The following is a 17532-nucleotide window of genomic DNA, read 5'->3' as shown; positions in this document are numbered from 1 at the left end:
CCCCCCCCATCTCTATTATCACAAACCTGCGCCCTGTACGGCGTTGTCACTTGTACAAATAGCTTATTATTCTCTCTAGTTGCCATTTTTTCAGGCTTTGTTGCCCTTTGAAGGAATATTCTGCCGCCCGTACAGTGAAATACTGACAAGGGGTCGATTAGGTGCCATGAGCAAAAGAAGAGTCCTAATTTAAAGTGGAACTCTAACCAAAACCTTGTATGTTTTTGATAGAACCTGCGCCCGGCTCTACTGTTGTGTGTCCCCGCTTGGGGGATTTCTACTCACTTCCTGTACCAGTGGCAATCTGGCACAGGATGCGGTACTTCCCAACTCTGGATTTTAGGGCATGTTGATAAATCTAGATTTCATGCCGACTGAGATTTGCCCCACTATAGTTCTATCCCCCCCGGGGTGTTCCCTGTTCTTCTGCATTATCCATTGTATACAACTCTATAAGTAAATGTACTTTCGTTGGTCAGCGTTGGCATGATGTCATTCTATGGTGCTACCTATCCAGCATCTACATCCTGTTATATGGGATGGTTAGATATAGGTTATACAATGTATTTCTATGTTAGTCAGGGTTGGTATGACATTGTTCTATGGTGTTGCCTATCCAGTATCCATGCATGTTATATGGGATGGGTAGATGTAGGTTGGTCAATGTATTTCTATGTTGGTCAGGGTTGGCATGACATTCTATGGTGTTGCCTATCCAGTATCCAGGCATGTTATATGGGATGGGTAGATGTAGGTTATACAATGTATTTCTATGTTGGTCAGGGTTGGTATGACATTGTTCTATGGCGCTACCTATCCAGCATCCAGGCATGTTATATGGGATGGGTAGATATAGGTTATACAATGTATTTCTATGTTGGTCAGGGTTGGCATGATGTCATTCTATGGTGTTGCCTATCCAGCATCCAGGCATGTTATATGGGATGGGTAGATGTAGGTTATACAATGTATTTCTATGTTGGTCAGGGTTGGTATGATGTCATTCTATGGTGTTGCCTATCCAGCATCCAGGCATGTTATATGGGATGGGTAGATGTAGGTTATACAATGTATTTCTATGTTGGTCAGGGTTGGTATGATGTCATTCTATGGTGTTGCCTATCCAGCATCCATGCATGTTATATAAGATGGGTAATTGTCGATTTCTAGGTGCCGGGGACCTGCTGGGAGGGTGGAGGTGGAATGTTCTGACCCGTGGCACCCATTTATGATAATACAGAGAATGTGAAGCCGTTAACCCCTCACAACCAACAATACTTTATATTGTGTAACCCGGCCTAGGAAAAGTGAAACGCAGACTTTGATTTGTTCCATAGCCGACAGCATCCCATTAGCTCCGGTATTCCTTCATACGCAGTTCTCCAGCCTCATAGCACAATGGCTCTGTGAGCGGCCAGCACTGTGAAGGATATCTTTGTGTCTATTAGTGATATCCCCGATTCATCTCACACAGAGCAGGCAACATGCGTCTTCCAAGGCCAGGAAGAATTTGCTCTTCTTGTGTCGCCCCTCCACACAATGTCTGTCTGTGTCTGTGCCAGTTAACCGTACGAGTATCTTGTGATTCTTGGAGTAACGTTGGTCTTCTGCTGTCTGTGCAGTATCCCGGAAACACGGCAAGCTGATCACATTTCTGAGGACCTTCATGAAGTCCAGACCCAGCAAGCAGAAGCTGAAGCAGCGCGGAATCCTGCGGGAACGGGTGTTTGGCTGCGACCTCGGGGAGCATCTTCTCAACTCTGCCCAAGATGGTAAGACCTGCTGGGACTGATATTATACATTGTGTGCGGGACGGGGGCAATTCCAATATGCTTCTGTTTGTCAATGTTGTGGGGGCAGTGTACAATGGAGGATACACAGTGGAGGCCATATATGGTGGAGGATACCCAGTGGGGGTGGTATAAGGTGGAGGCTACGCAATGGAGGCAGTATACGGTGGAGGCAACGCAGTGGGGGCAGTATACGGTGGAGGATACACAGTGGGGGCACTATAGGATGAAGGATACGCAGCGGGGGCAGTATACGGTGGAGGATACACAGTGTAGGATACGCAGCGGGGGGCAGTATACGGAGGAGGATACGGAGCGGGGGGCAGTATACGGAGGAGGATACGCAGCGGGGGGCAGTGTATGGAGGAGGATACGCAGCGGGGGGCAGTATACGGAGGAGGATACGGAGCGGGGGGCAGTATACGGAGGAGGATACGCAGCGGGGGGCAGTGTATGGAGGAGGATACGCAGCGGGGGGCAGTATACGGAGGAGGATACGGAGCGGGGGGCAGTATACGGAGGAGGATACGCAGCGGGGGGCAGTATATGGGGGAGGATACGCAGCGGGAGGCAGTATACGATGAAGGGTATGCGGATGTATGAGAAGAAGGTGTCGGGTTATCCGTGCATACTGTGATGACACGGGCCCGTACCTTTCCTGAACATCTCCCCCCTCACACAATGAACAGGTTAGACGGGAATGTTGTGCGCACGGCGTTGTCTTCTTTGTGTCGCTCATATTACCAGCAACACTTCCGTCAGGAAAGACAACAAGCTGACAGCTCGGAGCTTCTCCGCGAGAAGACAAAATGTGTTCCACCAAAAATGTTCCCCGAGACCATCCGAGTCGTCTATGTTATCTGTGGGAATAATAATGTCCTCGCCCCGAGACTCCTCCATGAGGTAGAAGAAGTCATGAAGGTCGATCTATGACCGACACAGGATCTCAGGGAGCTTTCATATCCTATGTGCAAATGTGGCGACTTACCACACACCTAATCCGGGGGTCTCAGTGTGTGTGGCCCCCCGTGGCCCAACGTCCATACATACTGGTGTGCCAATGACCCAAAGATTTCACCTCACAGATTTCCGATTGGTTTCTAGTGTTCTCTTATCCCCATATTGTTTTGTACAATCACTAGGGGTATACACAGCCCTCCAGTTGTGATGGATCTACAAATCCCATCTCCCCCTCTGGGAGCCATTTGTGTGCCTGTCAGAGTGTTGCAATGCCTTATGGGACTTGTAGTTGCACCGCAGCCGGAGGACCAGAGTTTGCACCCCCCCCCCTGATATATACTATCATGTTGTCATACGAAGCAGAGTCCCTTCAAAGACTTTTATCTTCCAGGGCAGGCAGGAATGTGATTGGTGGTGGTGGAGAGATGACGGTCTCTATCTGAATGTCATCGGTTGGCAGCTAGAAGGATGTACAAGTCTTTCTTGATACACGAGGCCGTCTACTTCATACCACCATGGCCAAGAGGCACCTAGGAGGTCCACATAGGCGACATGCACACAGGCAGCCCACTTACAGGGAGCTGACCCACACTTGTGTAACTACATGGAGTTTGACGTCTTTGGTCCACGGAAGAGGTTCTGTATCACCTATACTCAGGGTCAGTGCAGATCAGGGGTGCCCATTGGGTCATCGCGCCAGTCCTTGTGTGTTTATTGAACAAGCTGGCTAATCCAATAGCTGCTAGACAGCCAGGAGAGAGAGAGCGAGGAGAGACACCGAGAGAGAGAGCGAGGAGAGACCCCGAGAGAGAGAGCGAGGAGAGACACAGAGAGAGAGCGAGCGAGGAGAGACACAGAGAGAGAGCGAGCGAGGAGAGACACAGAGAGAGAGCGAGCGAGGAGAGACACAGAGAGAGAGCGAGCGAGGAGAGACACAGAGAGAGAGCGAGCGAGGAGAGACACAGAGAGAGAGCGAGCGAGGAGAGACACAGAGAGAGAGCGAGCGAGGAGAGACACAGAGAGAGAGCGAGCGAGGAGAGACACAGAGAGAGAGCGAGCGAGGAGAGACACAGAGAGAGAGCGAGCGAGGAGAGACACAGAGAGAGAGCGAGCGAGGAGAGACACAGAGAGAGAGCGAGCGAGGAGAGACACAGAGAGAGAGCGAGCGAGGAGAGACACAGAGAGAGAGCGAGCGAGGAGAGACACAGAGAGAGAGCGAGCGAGGAGAGACACAGAGAGAGAGCGAGCGAGGAGAGACACAGAGAGAGAGCGAGCGAGGAGAGACACAGAGAGAGAGCGAGCGAGGAGAGACACAGAGAGAGAGCGAGCGAGGAGAGACACAGAGAGAGAGCGAGCGAGGAGAGACACAGAGAGAGAGCGAGCGAGGAGAGACACAGAGAGAGAGCGAGCGAGGAGAGACACAGAGAGAGAGCGAGCGAGGAGAGACACAGAGAGAGAGCGAGCGAGGAGAGACACAGAGAGAGAGCGAGCGAGGAGAGACACAGAGAGAGAGCGAGCGAGGAGAGACACAGAGAGAGAGCGAGCGAGGAGAGACACAGAGAGAGAGCGAGCGAGGAGAGACACAGAGAGAGAGCGAGCGAGGAGAGACACAGAGAGAGAGCGAGCGAGGAGAGACACAGAGAGAGAGCGAGCGAGGAGAGACACAGAGAGAGAGCGAGCGAGGAGAGACACAGAGAGAGAGCGAGCGAGGAGAGACACAGAGAGAGAGCGAGCGAGGAGAGACACAGAGAGAGAGCGAGCGAGGAGAGACACAGAGAGAGAGCGAGCGAGGAGAGACACAGAGAGAGAGCGAGCGAGGAGAGACACAGAGAGAGAGCGAGCGAGGAGAGACACAGAGAGAGAGCGAGCGAGGAGAGACACAGAGAGAGAGCGAGCGAGGAGAGACACAGAGAGAGAGCGAGCGAGGAGAGACACAGAGAGAGAGCGAGCGAGGAGAGACACAGAGAGAGAGCGAGCGAGGAGAGACACAGAGAGAGAGCGAGCGAGGAGAGACACAGAGAGAGAGCGAGCGAGGAGAGACACAGAGAGAGAGCGAGCGAGGAGAGACACAGAGAGAGAGCGAGCGAGGAGAGACACAGAGAGAGAGCGAGCGAGGAGAGACACAGAGAGAGAGCGAGCGAGGAGAGACACAGAGAGAGAGCGAGCGAGGAGAGACACAGAGAGAGAGCGAGCGAGGAGAGACACAGAGAGAGAGCGAGCGAGGAGAGACACAGAGAGAGAGCGAGCGAGGAGAGACACAGAGAGAGAGCGAGCGAGGAGAGACACAGAGAGAGAGCGAGCGAGGAGAGACACAGAGAGAGAGCGAGCGAGGAGAGACACAGAGAGAGAGCGAGCGAGGAGAGACACAGAGAGAGAGCGAGCGAGGAGAGACACAGAGAGAGAGCGAGCGAGGAGAGACACAGAGAGAGAGCGAGCGAGGAGAGACACAGAGAGAGAGCGAGCGAGGAGAGACACAGAGAGAGAGCGAGCGAGGAGAGACACAGAGAGAGAGCGAGCGAGGAGAGACACAGAGAGAGAGCGAGCGAGGAGAGACACAGAGAGAGAGCGAGCGAGGAGAGACACAGAGAGAGAGCGAGCGAGGAGAGACACAGAGAGAGAGCGAGCGAGGAGAGACACAGAGAGAGAGCGAGCGAGGAGAGACACAGAGAGAGAGCGAGCGAGGAGAGACACAGAGAGAGAGCGAGCGAGGAGAGACACAGAGAGAGAGCGAGCGAGGAGAGACACAGAGAGAGAGCGAGCGAGGAGAGACACAGAGAGAGAGCGAGCGAGGAGAGACACAGAGAGAGAGCGAGCGAGGAGAGACACAGAGAGAGAGCGAGCGAGGAGAGACACAGAGAGAGAGCGAGCGAGGAGAGACACAGAGAGAGAGCGAGCGAGGAGAGACACAGAGAGAGAGCGAGCGAGGAGAGACACAGAGAGAGAGCGAGCGAGGAGAGACACAGAGAGAGAGCGAGCGAGGAGAGACACAGAGAGAGAGCGAGCGAGGAGAGACACAGAGAGAGAGCGAGCGAGGAGAGACACAGAGAGAGAGCGAGCGAGGAGAGACACAGAGAGAGAGCGAGCGAGGAGAGACACAGAGAGAGAGCGAGCGAGGAGAGACACAGAGAGAGAGCGAGCGAGGAGAGACACAGAGAGAGAGCGAGCGAGGAGAGACACAGAGAGAGAGCGAGCGAGGAGAGACACAGAGAGAGAGCGAGCGAGGAGAGACACAGAGAGAGAGCGAGCGAGGAGAGACACAGAGAGAGAGCGAGCGAGGAGAGACACAGAGAGAGAGCGAGCGAGGAGAGACACAGAGAGAGAGCGAGCGAGGAGAGACACAGAGAGAGAGCGAGCGAGGAGAGACACAGAGAGAGAGCGAGCGAGGAGAGACACAGAGAGAGAGCGAGCGAGGAGAGACACAGAGAGAGAGCGAGCGAGGAGAGACACAGAGAGAGAGCGAGCGAGGAGAGACACAGAGAGAGAGCGAGCGAGGAGAGACACAGAGAGAGAGCGAGCGAGGAGAGACACAGAGAGAGAGCGAGCGAGGAGAGACACAGAGAGAGAGCGAGCGAGGAGAGACACAGAGAGAGAGCGAGCGAGGAGAGACACAGAGAGAGAGCGAGCGAGGAGAGACACAGAGAGAGAGCGAGCGAGGAGAGACACAGAGAGAGAGCGAGCGAGGAGAGACACAGAGAGAGAGCGAGCGAGGAGAGACACAGAGAGAGAGCGAGCGAGGAGAGACACAGAGAGAGAGCGAGCGAGGAGAGACACAGAGAGAGAGCGAGCGAGGAGAGACACAGAGAGAGAGCGAGCGAGGAGAGACACAGAGAGAGAGCGAGCGAGGAGAGACACAGAGAGAGAGCGAGCGAGGAGAGACACAGAGAGAGAGCGAGCGAGGAGAGACACAGAGAGAGAGCGAGCGAGGAGAGACACAGAGAGAGAGCGAGCGAGGAGAGACACAGAGAGAGAGCGAGCGAGGAGAGACACAGAGAGAGAGCGAGCGAGGAGAGACACAGAGAGAGAGCGAGCGAGGAGAGACACAGAGAGAGAGCGAGCGAGGAGAGACACAGAGAGAGAGCGAGCGAGGAGAGACACAGAGAGAGAGCGAGCGAGGAGAGACACAGAGAGAGAGCGAGCGAGGAGAGACACAGAGAGAGAGCGAGCGAGGAGAGACACAGAGAGAGAGCGAGCGAGGAGAGACACAGAGAGAGAGCGAGCGAGGAGAGACACAGAGAGAGAGCGAGCGAGGAGAGACACAGAGAGAGAGCGAGCGAGGAGAGACACAGAGAGAGAGCGAGCGAGGAGAGACACAGAGAGAGAGCGAGCGAGGAGAGACACAGAGAGAGAGCGAGCGAGGAGAGACACAGAGAGAGAGCGAGCGAGGAGAGACACAGAGAGAGAGCGAGCGAGGAGAGACACAGAGAGAGAGCGAGCGAGGAGAGACACAGAGAGAGAGCGAGCGAGGAGAGACACAGAGAGAGAGCGAGCGAGGAGAGACACAGAGAGAGAGCGAGCGAGGAGAGACACAGAGAGAGAGCGAGCGAGGAGAGACACAGAGAGAGAGCGAGCGAGGAGAGACACAGAGAGAGAGCGAGCGAGGAGAGACACAGAGAGAGAGCGAGCGAGGAGAGACACAGAGAGAGAGCGAGCGAGGAGAGACACAGAGAGAGAGCGAGCGAGGAGAGACACAGAGAGAGAGCGAGCGAGGAGAGACACAGAGAGAGAGCGAGCGAGGAGAGACACAGAGAGAGAGCGAGCGAGGAGAGACACAGAGAGAGAGCGAGCGAGGAGAGACACAGAGAGAGAGCGAGCGAGGAGAGACACAGAGAGAGAGCGAGCGAGGAGAGACACAGAGAGAGAGCGAGCGAGGAGAGACACAGAGAGAGAGCGAGCGAGGAGAGACACAGAGAGAGAGCGAGCGAGGAGAGACGGGATTGGAAATGTAGTAAGAACCGCTGAAGCCCAGTTTTTTTGGGGGAGGGGTTTCATTGGTAGATCTTATTGAGCTCGTCATTTGAACAGTAGATAGTGACACATAACATTGGGGGCCCCTCCCCCGGTGTAGAGAAGTAACTTCTGATTGGCCCTTTGCTGTGCGCTCTGGTGATTTGTTATGTTTGCTGTCACACTCCAGTTGTGTTCTGTCTCCTCCATAGTCTGCGGTGTTCCTGTACAATATATGAGCACGGCACGGAAGGGACCCGATGAGATATAATTACAGGGCAGAGCCGGCATTACGGGGTGACGCCTGAGAATCTCGGGATACTGGAAGAGGTGACACGCTGAAACCTGGCAGAGTCTCTGGAATTGTACAAAGAACCCGAACTCTTGCTGCACCCCTTACCAGAACATCCAAGAGACCCGTGCAGACGGGTGGGTGCTTGTAGTAACCGCGGACGGCACCGTGAATAACACGGAAGGAGAAATGATGTCACCAGCGCACCATAAAAGTCCATTTAATGACCCATTGTCAGGCAATTGGCACAGAATGGCAATGGGTCATTAAATGGACTTTTATGGTGTGCTGGTGACATCATTTCTCCTTCTGGGATTGTACAGACACGACCCGGGTTATCTCTGCCCCTTCCTCCTAAAGGTCCCCACACACCTTACGATAATCTCGGGAAATCCCGCGATCGTACGATTATGGTAAGGTGTGTGGAAGCCGTGCGACCTCTACTACTGTAAGGTCGCACGACTTTGAACTTACGGACATGTTCGAAAACCCGCCGAGCATCGTACGACGTTCGGCGGGTTTGTGGCATGTCCGTACCATGAAAGCCGTACGGGCCGGTGTGCGCAAGCGCACACTGCCCGTTCGGCATTGCGGTCATCGGAAGCCCGCCCCTCAGGGGGCGTGGCTTGCGATCATCGCAAGTATGATCTGCCTATGCAAGATAGGCAGATCGTACATTTTTTTAAGTACCTTACAACCATCGCAAGACAAAAGTCATGTAAGGTGTGTGCCCAGCCTAACACAAGGCGGTCAGCACGCTGCAGAGATCACATATGGTCTGTAAAGAAATTGTGCAGAGTGTGTCACCTGACCTCCCCATTATTCACAACGCATTCACCTTTGCTCAGTGCTGGGGGGGTAAGCGGACCATGGGCCAGTATCAGTTGTATCCGTTTACCTCCTCCGATACTATAGATCGGGGGAATGTTGGCCATTCTCAGGATTTTGTATCTCGTCATTGTTCTGCTCACGCTGTGCAGTCTCGGTGGGGGGATGGGCCGTTTACTCCCGTGCTTTGCATATTTGTCCCGAGGAATAATTGGGAAGAGCCCGGGCATGTTACGCCTTTGTGTCGTGTCTAAAGACCTAGAGAGTCACGTGACCCTCGTCTACCCAGCCGTGTCTGCTGGAACACGGAGATCTAATGGAGAAGAATCCATCGATGACCCGAATCACGAAACCTTCAGCCTCTTATATATATGATGAGCGATGTTAGGAGAAGTTTCTGTTTTCCTGATGCAGGGACTCGGCTCATACAGCCAGGTGTCAACATTGAGCAGTTGGTGCAGCCAGACTTAAGTTGGCCAACCAGTTTTTATTGGTGATGCAACTGTTCTGAGGCTCTGCAATTACCGTGTCGTTTCTGCATTAACATACGTGTGGTAACGAGCATGCAAAGGACTTTCAGGGTGCTCGGAAATCTCAGGGACCAGTTACAGGCAATCACCTACAACCGCGGCTCTCTAGGAGTAGTGGTCAGTCACATGCAAATGGACTTGTTCTGGAACGTTAAGGGCTCACTCCACCTTTGGGACCATGCTTTAGGATGCAACATGCAGAACACTGCAGGATCCTGAGCATTGCACCCACAAAACACTGCAGGATCCTGAGCATTGCACCCACAAAACACTGCAGGATCCTAAAAATTGCACCCACAAAACACTGCAGGATCCTGAGCATTGCACCCACAAAACACTGCAGGATCCTGAGCATTGCACCCACAAAACACTGCAGGATCCTAAAAATTGCACCCACAAAACACTGCAGGATCCTGAGCATTGCACCCACAAAACACTGCAGGATCCTAAAAATTGCACCCACAAAACACTGCAGGATCCTGAGCATTGCACCCACAAAACACTGAAGACCTGAATGCAGACATTGATTAAATGCACATATTTATGTGGCTGGACTTGTTACATTTTTGCAGAAAGGTGGACTGCCCCTTTAAAGACATTTAGCTGCTTGTCCGGAGAGCGTTCTCAGCTGCCGTTCAGCTCACTTGCAGTGGAATGCGACTAACTACTACTACCGTCTCTGCCATCACCGGGATCAATGGGAACCTTCTCAGACGCGTTGGTTGTAGGAGTTCACTCATCACATAACGTCTCCTCAATGTATCAGCGATTGTTACAATGTTACCATGTAACACAGAACTCACATTGGGCTCCATAAGATTAAATTTAACGAGCCCCTCAGAGCTCCCCATCCCACCATCCATCCTCACTAACATTTAGGGAGGTGAGACGGGTGTAGAGATGAGCTGGCTGTTGGCCTCCCACCGGCATCGTTCACAGGTTTCCTTGTTTATAGCACCGGATAGAAATGCAGCCATGTTTTGGGTTAGTAGCACGCTTGTCGCTCGGCACAGTGTTCGGTTTTCTCCATCCCGGAGAAGCTGATTGCAGGAGGTCACTCTGGACCCAAAGTTCTGCACACGGTATAGAGGCTGTGAGCACAGAGGTGAAGAGTTAATGGAGGCCGCACCGTGGGAGGCTCTCTGCCAGGATCCAGCGGCACTGACAGGATAGTAATTATCTGAATGACTTTATTAAGTGCTCTGTGGTGTTATTATAAAGCGAATGTTCACTTCATTGTCTGCTGTGTGGGCAGGAAATTGCTGTTTTGTTCATCTGGCTGTGATGTGGTTTCTAATCTGTTCCTCCCACTTCTACCTCCGTAAAGTCCCTCAGGTCCTCCGAAGCTGCACAGAGTTCATAGAGAAACATGGCATTGTGGACGGGATTTACCGACTGTCTGGGATCGCCTCCAATATACAGAAACTACGGTGAGCAATTTGTCTCATTTCACTTGTTCCCGGCATGCAACCAAACACAAAAGGTGCCGAGCAAGGCAAGACGGTGATATACTGCATATAATAATATGAGACCGCATCAGTATTGTCAGATATACAGCGCCCCCTTATAATCAGGTGCGGAGAACGGGGTCACTATTAGACACGCAGCGCCCCCTTATAATCAGGTGCGGAGAACGGGGTCACTATTAGACACGCAGCGCCCCCTTATAATCAGGTGCGGAGAACGGGGTCACTATTAGACACGCAGCCCCCCCTTACAATCGGGTGTGGAGGACGGCGTCACTATTAGACACGCAGCGCCCCCTTATAATCCGGTGTGGAGGACGGCGTCACTATTAGACACGCAGCGCCCCCTTATAATCCGGTGTGGAGGACGGGGTCACTATTAGACACGCAGCCCCCCCTTATAATCGGGCGTGGAGGACGGGGTCACTATTAGACACGCAGCGCCCCCTTATAATCGGGCGTGGAGGACGGCGTCACTATTAGACACGCAGCGCCCCCTTATAATCGGGCGTGGAGGACGGGGTTCCTGGCAGCTGTTGGGCTTTGGGAAGGATTGGTGTTCCCGGACTAAACTTCATTATCCTCAATTTCTGTGTTTTATGTCGCCCTGTTAGACACGAGTTTGACTCGGAGCAGATCCCAGACCTGACTAAAGATGTGTACATCCAGGATATCCACTGTGTTGGCTCTCTGTGCAAACTCTACTTCCGAGAGCTTCCCAATCCACTGCTGACCTACCAACTCTATGAGAAATTTTCTGTGAGTATACACGCCATCAGGGGATCTGCTATACCCGGGGTGTACTCTCTGACATATACACAACACTCGGGGTGTACTCTCCTACCCTCACCTCACTGACATATACACAACACCGGGGTGTACTCTCCTACCCTCACCTCACTGACATATACACAACACCGGGGTGTACTCTCCTACACTCACCTCTCCGACATATACACAACACTCGGGGTGTACTCTCCTACACTCACCTCTCCGACATATACACAACACCGGGGTGTACTCTCCTACCCTCACCTCACTGACATATACACAACACTCGGGGTGTACTCTCCTACCCTCACCTCACTGACACATACACAACACTCGGGGTGTACTCTCCTACCCTCACCTCACTGACATATACACAACACTCGGGGTGTACTCTCCTACACTCACCTCACTGACATATACACAACACTCGGGGTGTACTCTCCTACACTCAGCTCTCCGACATATACACAACACTCGGGGTGTACTCTCCTACACTCACCTCACTGACATATACACAACACCGGGGTGTACTCTCCTACACTCACCTCACTGACATATACACAACACCGGGGTGTACTCTCCTACACTCACCTCACTGACATATACACAACACCGGGGTGTACTCTCCTACACTCACCTCACTGACATATACACAACACCGGGGTGTACTCTCCTACACTCACCTCACTGACATATACACAACACTCGGGGTGTACTCTCCTACACTCAGCTCTCCGACATATACACAACACTCGGGGTGTACTCTCCTACACTCACCTCACTGACATATACACAACACCCGTCACCTGTTGTATTTGTTGTAAGGTGTGTTCTATCTTACCAGGACGCTGTGTCGGCTGCAACAGATGAAGAGAGACTGGTGAAGATCCATGATGTCATCCAGCAGCTGCCTCCTCCACATTACCGGTCAGTCCTCCTTGTCCTATGCCGGCCCTATGATCCTTATCACTATAGGAGGGGAAATGGTGATTGATGACACAAATGTTTCTAAATATACTGCTAATGATCACTTGGTACCCTGTGATATGACATAGGTAGCCCTGTGATATGACATAGGTAGCCCTGTGATATGACATAGGTAGGCCCTGTGATATGACATAGGTAGGCCCTGTGATATGACATAGGTAGGCCCTGTGATATGACATAGGTAGGCCCTGTGATATGACACGGGTAGCCCTGTGATATGACATAGGTAGCCCTGTGATATGACATAGGTAGCCCTGTGATATGACATAGGTAGCCCTGTGATATGACATAGGTAGCCCTCTGATATGACATAGGTAGCCCTCTGATATGACATAGGTAGCCCTCTGATATGACATAGGTAGCCCTCTGATATGACATAGGTAGCCCTCTGATATGACATAGGTAGCCCTCTGATATGACATAGGTAGCCCTCTGATATGACATAGGTAGCCCTCTGATATGACATAGGTAGCCCTCTGATATGACATAGGTAGCCCTCTGATATGACATAGGTAGCCCTCTGATATGACATAGGTAGCCCTCTGATATGACATAGGTAGCCCTCTGATATGACATAGGTAGCCCTCTGATATGACATAGGTAGCCCTCTGATATGACATAGGTAGCCCTCTGATATGACATAGGTAGCCCTCTGATATGACATAGGTAGCCCTCTGATATGACATAGGTAGCCCTCTGATATGACATAGGTAGCCCTCTGATATGACATAGGTAGCCCTCTGATATGACATAGGTAGCCCTCTGATATGACATAGGTAGCCCTCTGATATGACATAGGTAGCCCTCTGATATGACATAGGTAGCCCTCTGATATGACATAGGTAGCCCTCTGATATGACATAGGTAGCCCTCTGATATGACATAGGTAGCCCTCTGATATGACATAGGTAGCCCTCTGATATGACATAGGTAGCCCTCTGATATGACATAGGTAGCCCTCTGATATGACATAGGTAGCCCTCTGATATGACATAGGTAGCCCTCTGATATGACATAGGTAGCCCTCTGATATGACATAGGTAGCCCTCTGATATGACATAGGTAGCCCTCTGATATGACATAGGTAGCCCTCTGATATGACATAGGTAGCCCTCTGATATGACATAGGTAGCCCTCTGATATGACATAGGTAGCCCTCTGATATGACATAGGTAGCCCTCTGATATGACATAGGTAGCCCTCTGATATGACATAGGTAGCCCTCTGATATGACATAGGTAGCCCTCTGATATGACATAGGTAGCCCTCTGATATGACATAGGTAGCCCTCTGATATGACATAGGTAGCCCTCTGATATGACATAGGTAGCCCTCTGATATGACATAGGTAGCCCTCTGATATGACATAGGTAGCCCTCTGATATGACATAGGTAGCCCTCTGATATGACATAGGTAGCCCTCTGATATGACATAGGTAGCCCTCTGATATGACATAGGTAGCCCTCTGATATGACATAGGTAGCCCTCTGATATGACATAGGTAGCCCTCTGATATGACATAGGTAGCCCTCTGATATGACATAGGTAGCCCTCTGATATGACATAGGTAGCCCTCTGATATGACATAGGTAGCCCTCTGATATGACATAGGTAGCCCTCTGATATGACATAGGTAGCCCTCTGATATGACATAGGTAGCCCTCTGATATGACATAGGTAGCCCTCTGATATGACATAGGTAGCCCTCTGATATGACATAGGTAGCCCTCTGATATGACATAGGTAGCCCTCTGATATGACATAGGTAGCCCTCTGATATGACATAGGTAGCCCTCTGATATGACATAGGTAGCCCTCTGATATGACATAGGTAGCCCTCTGATATGACATAGGTAGCCCTCTGATATGACATAGGTAGCCCTCTGATATGACATAGGTAGCCCTCTGATATGACATAGGTAGCCCTCTGATATGACATAGGTAGCCCTCTGATATGACATAGGTAGCCCTCTGATATGACATAGGTAGCCCTCTGATATGACATAGGTAGCCCTCTGATATGACATAGGTAGCCCTCTGATATGACATAGGTAGCCCTCTGATATGACATAGGTAGCCCTCTGATATGACATAGGTAGCCCTCTGATATGACATAGGTAGCCCTCTGATATGACATAGGTAGCCCTCTGATATGACATAGGTAGCCCTCTGATATGACATAGGTAGCCCTCTGATATGACATAGGTAGCCCTCTGATATGACATAGGTAGCCCTCTGATATGACATAGGTAGCCCTCTGATATGACATAGGTAGCCCTCTGATATGACATAGGTAGCCCTCTGATATGACATAGGTAGCCCTGTGATATGACATAGGTAGCCCTGTGATATGACATAGGTAGCCCTGTGATATGACATAGGTAGCCCCGGTTGTGAGTGTTGGCCTTTTCATTCATCAAACATATCACGGGTAAGATGTGTGATTTCCTGCCATGTATTGGTCCCTGCAGCTGCCTCTCTGGGTGTAACATGATGGAATGTGGAGGGGACGGTCATGATACAACTTGTCTGAAGACTCTATAGCAGCAGATGCTGTAACCACCCCGAGTCCTGACTACTCGCCGTACACACTCACTGAATCCACACAATGAGAAGTTTATACGATCCTGCAACGTTCTCTCCATCCGGGTGGAATCCATCCCCTCATAATCTGACCCGACCTGTGACAATGAGACTGTCACAGGTCGGCTCAGGAGATCGGGAAGTGAGCGAACACATACCGGCGTTCACTCACCTCTCGATCTATCCCTGCAGAGAGAGTAATGACTGTCACTCACGGCTCCCTGCAGGGATTCTCCCCGCTCCGATCCTCCAGCGCTGACTGTGGGGACGGACGGGGGAGGGGGCGGGTACAGCTGGCTCTGTCTCTAGATAGGCAGAGCCAGCTGTCACTCACGCAGCTGGGCGGATACAGACAGTGATGTCGGGATCCGCTCCGGCTGCGGCGTCTCAGTATACCGCGAGCAGCAGCTCCCTATATACTGAGCTTAGGGTGACGGGAGGACGCTAGTTTGTGTCCTCCCTCATAGTTCTCCTTTAATTATTAGATGACAGATAACGCGACACGGAGGAGGAATGGGAGGCCGTCAGGACAGAATCTTTGTGTCATAATCCTGGTACATGATCCAGTAATGGCCGACACTTTATAATGATATGTTGTGTACAGCGTTACTCACACACAATAAGAATCTCCCGTCCGTTCTTTTCATCGCTCGGTTTGGTTCTCTTTACAATGCAGAGTTATATTTCTATCTTATTCTCACACACGGGCAGTAAATATTGTATTACACAAGCCGGGTCTGTAGCCGGGTAATGTTCATTTTATGAGGAGATCTTATCATTGAATATTGTGTATAGAAGTATAACTCTCATCATCTTTCATTTGCAGGACGCTGGAGTTTCTTATGCGCCACTTATCTTGCCTTGCAACCTACTGCTCCATCACCAACATGCACACCAAGAACCTGGCTATCGTGTGGGCCCCCAACCTTCTCCGGTACGGGACCGTTCCATCTCGGTATGGTACAAGACACGGGGTAGAAGGCCTGTGCTAGCTTTTTACATTTTTAGTGTTTCTAACACCTAGCTGTGGGGGCCGAGTCCTGATCTCTGCTGTATCTTCCAAACATCCATCACTACACAGAGCCGTGTCCCCGGCCCAGAAGGGGAAGCCGTGTCCCCGGCCCAGAAAGGGAAACCGTGTCCCCCGGCCCGTAAGGGGAAGCCGTGTCCCCGGCCCAGAAGGGGAAGCCCTGTTCCCGGCCCAGAAGGGGAAGCCATGTCCTCACCTCCAGAAGGGGGGGAAGCCATTTCCTCACCTCCAGAAGGGGAGAAACCATGTCCTCACCTCCAGAAGGGGGAAGCCATATCATCACCTCCAGAAGGGGAGAAACCATGTCCTCATCTCCAGAAGGGGGAAAACCATGTCCTCACCTCCAGAAGGGGGAAGCCATGTCCTCACCTCCAGAAGGGGGAAGCCATATCATCACCTCCAGAAGGGGAGAAACCATGTCCTCACCTCCAGAAGGGGAGAAACCATGTCCTCACCTCCAGAAGGGGGGAAGCCATGTCCTCACCTCCAGAAGGGGGGAAACCATGTCCTCACCTCCAGAAGGGGGGAAGCCATGTCCTCACCTCCAGAAGGGGGGAAAGCCATGTCCTCACCTCCAGAAGGGGGAAGCCATGTCCTCACCTCCAGAAGGGGGGAAGCCATGTCCTCACCTCCAGAAGGGGAGAAACCATGTCCTCACCTCCAGAAGGGGGAAGCCATGTCCTCACCTCCAGAAGGGGGAAGCCATGTCCTCACCTCCAGAAGGGGGAAGCCATATCATCACCCCAAACTTCAGTTGCCTGAACCCTTCTAGAGCCCCCTGACCCTGGGGATCCCAGCTAGGAGGCAGCTTCCATACTGTGTGTGATGAGGGATCTGGCAGCCGCAATGATAAACATCTGTTACATGAAGCCAAATTGTTCCCTGTGGTTATCAGAAGGGAAGAATGTTATTACCATGAATTATCTTCCAGCCAAAATGAAAGACACGTCATTAAATATTGATTCTTTTATGTTGAATTTAGTTTGTCTTAACCAATATTATCTCCAGGATCATTGTGAAAATAAAATGGTTTTAGCTTGAAGTTAAATGATATCTCCAGACATTACCTGTATGTACCCCCCGTTCTCCAAACATGTTCTTCCAGCAACATTTTTTACTTTTTACCTTGTTTCTATAGCAAGAAATTATTCCCGGTGAGATCATCAGCAGACCTCTTACTAGGAGTTCAGTTACTAGTGATATAGACAGCTAGACAGCTCCCAGAACTACATCTCCCAAGAGCCCTTTCCCTAGGCAAGCTGGGGATGGGAATGAAGTCAGCAGCATTGTTTTGCTGGAAAATAAATCAATATATGCATGAGATGAAGGGGGGCGGGGGGGGGGGGAATG

General features: G+C 51.7%; 1 protein-coding gene across 4 annotated transcripts in view; it reads left to right on the top strand.

Moving 5' to 3' along the window:
• The window catches only part of ARHGAP32 (Rho GTPase activating protein 32), a 54265-nt gene that overhangs the window by 21611 nt on the left and 15122 nt on the right, over window positions 1-17532 (top strand). For all 4 annotated transcript variants that reach the window (XM_018569751.1, XM_018569750.1, XM_018569749.1 and 1 more), the window contains 5 exons: window positions 1623-1772; window positions 10672-10774; window positions 11425-11569; window positions 12426-12508; window positions 15979-16086. In XM_018569751.1, coding sequence (XP_018425253.1) covers window positions 1623-1772; window positions 10672-10774; window positions 11425-11569; window positions 12426-12508; window positions 15979-16086 — 589 coding nt within the window. The remainder of the gene's footprint in view (window positions 1-1622; window positions 1773-10671; window positions 10775-11424; window positions 11570-12425; window positions 12509-15978; window positions 16087-17532) is intronic.

This window comes from Nanorana parkeri, unplaced genomic scaffold, assembly GCF_000935625.1.
Source record: "Nanorana parkeri isolate BGI_ZX_2015 unplaced genomic scaffold, ASM93562v1 scaffold1388, whole genome shotgun sequence".
Taxonomy (NCBI): Eukaryota; Metazoa; Chordata; class Amphibia; order Anura; family Dicroglossidae; genus Nanorana; species Nanorana parkeri.
This window is presented reverse-complemented; position numbering and strand designations above follow the sequence as displayed.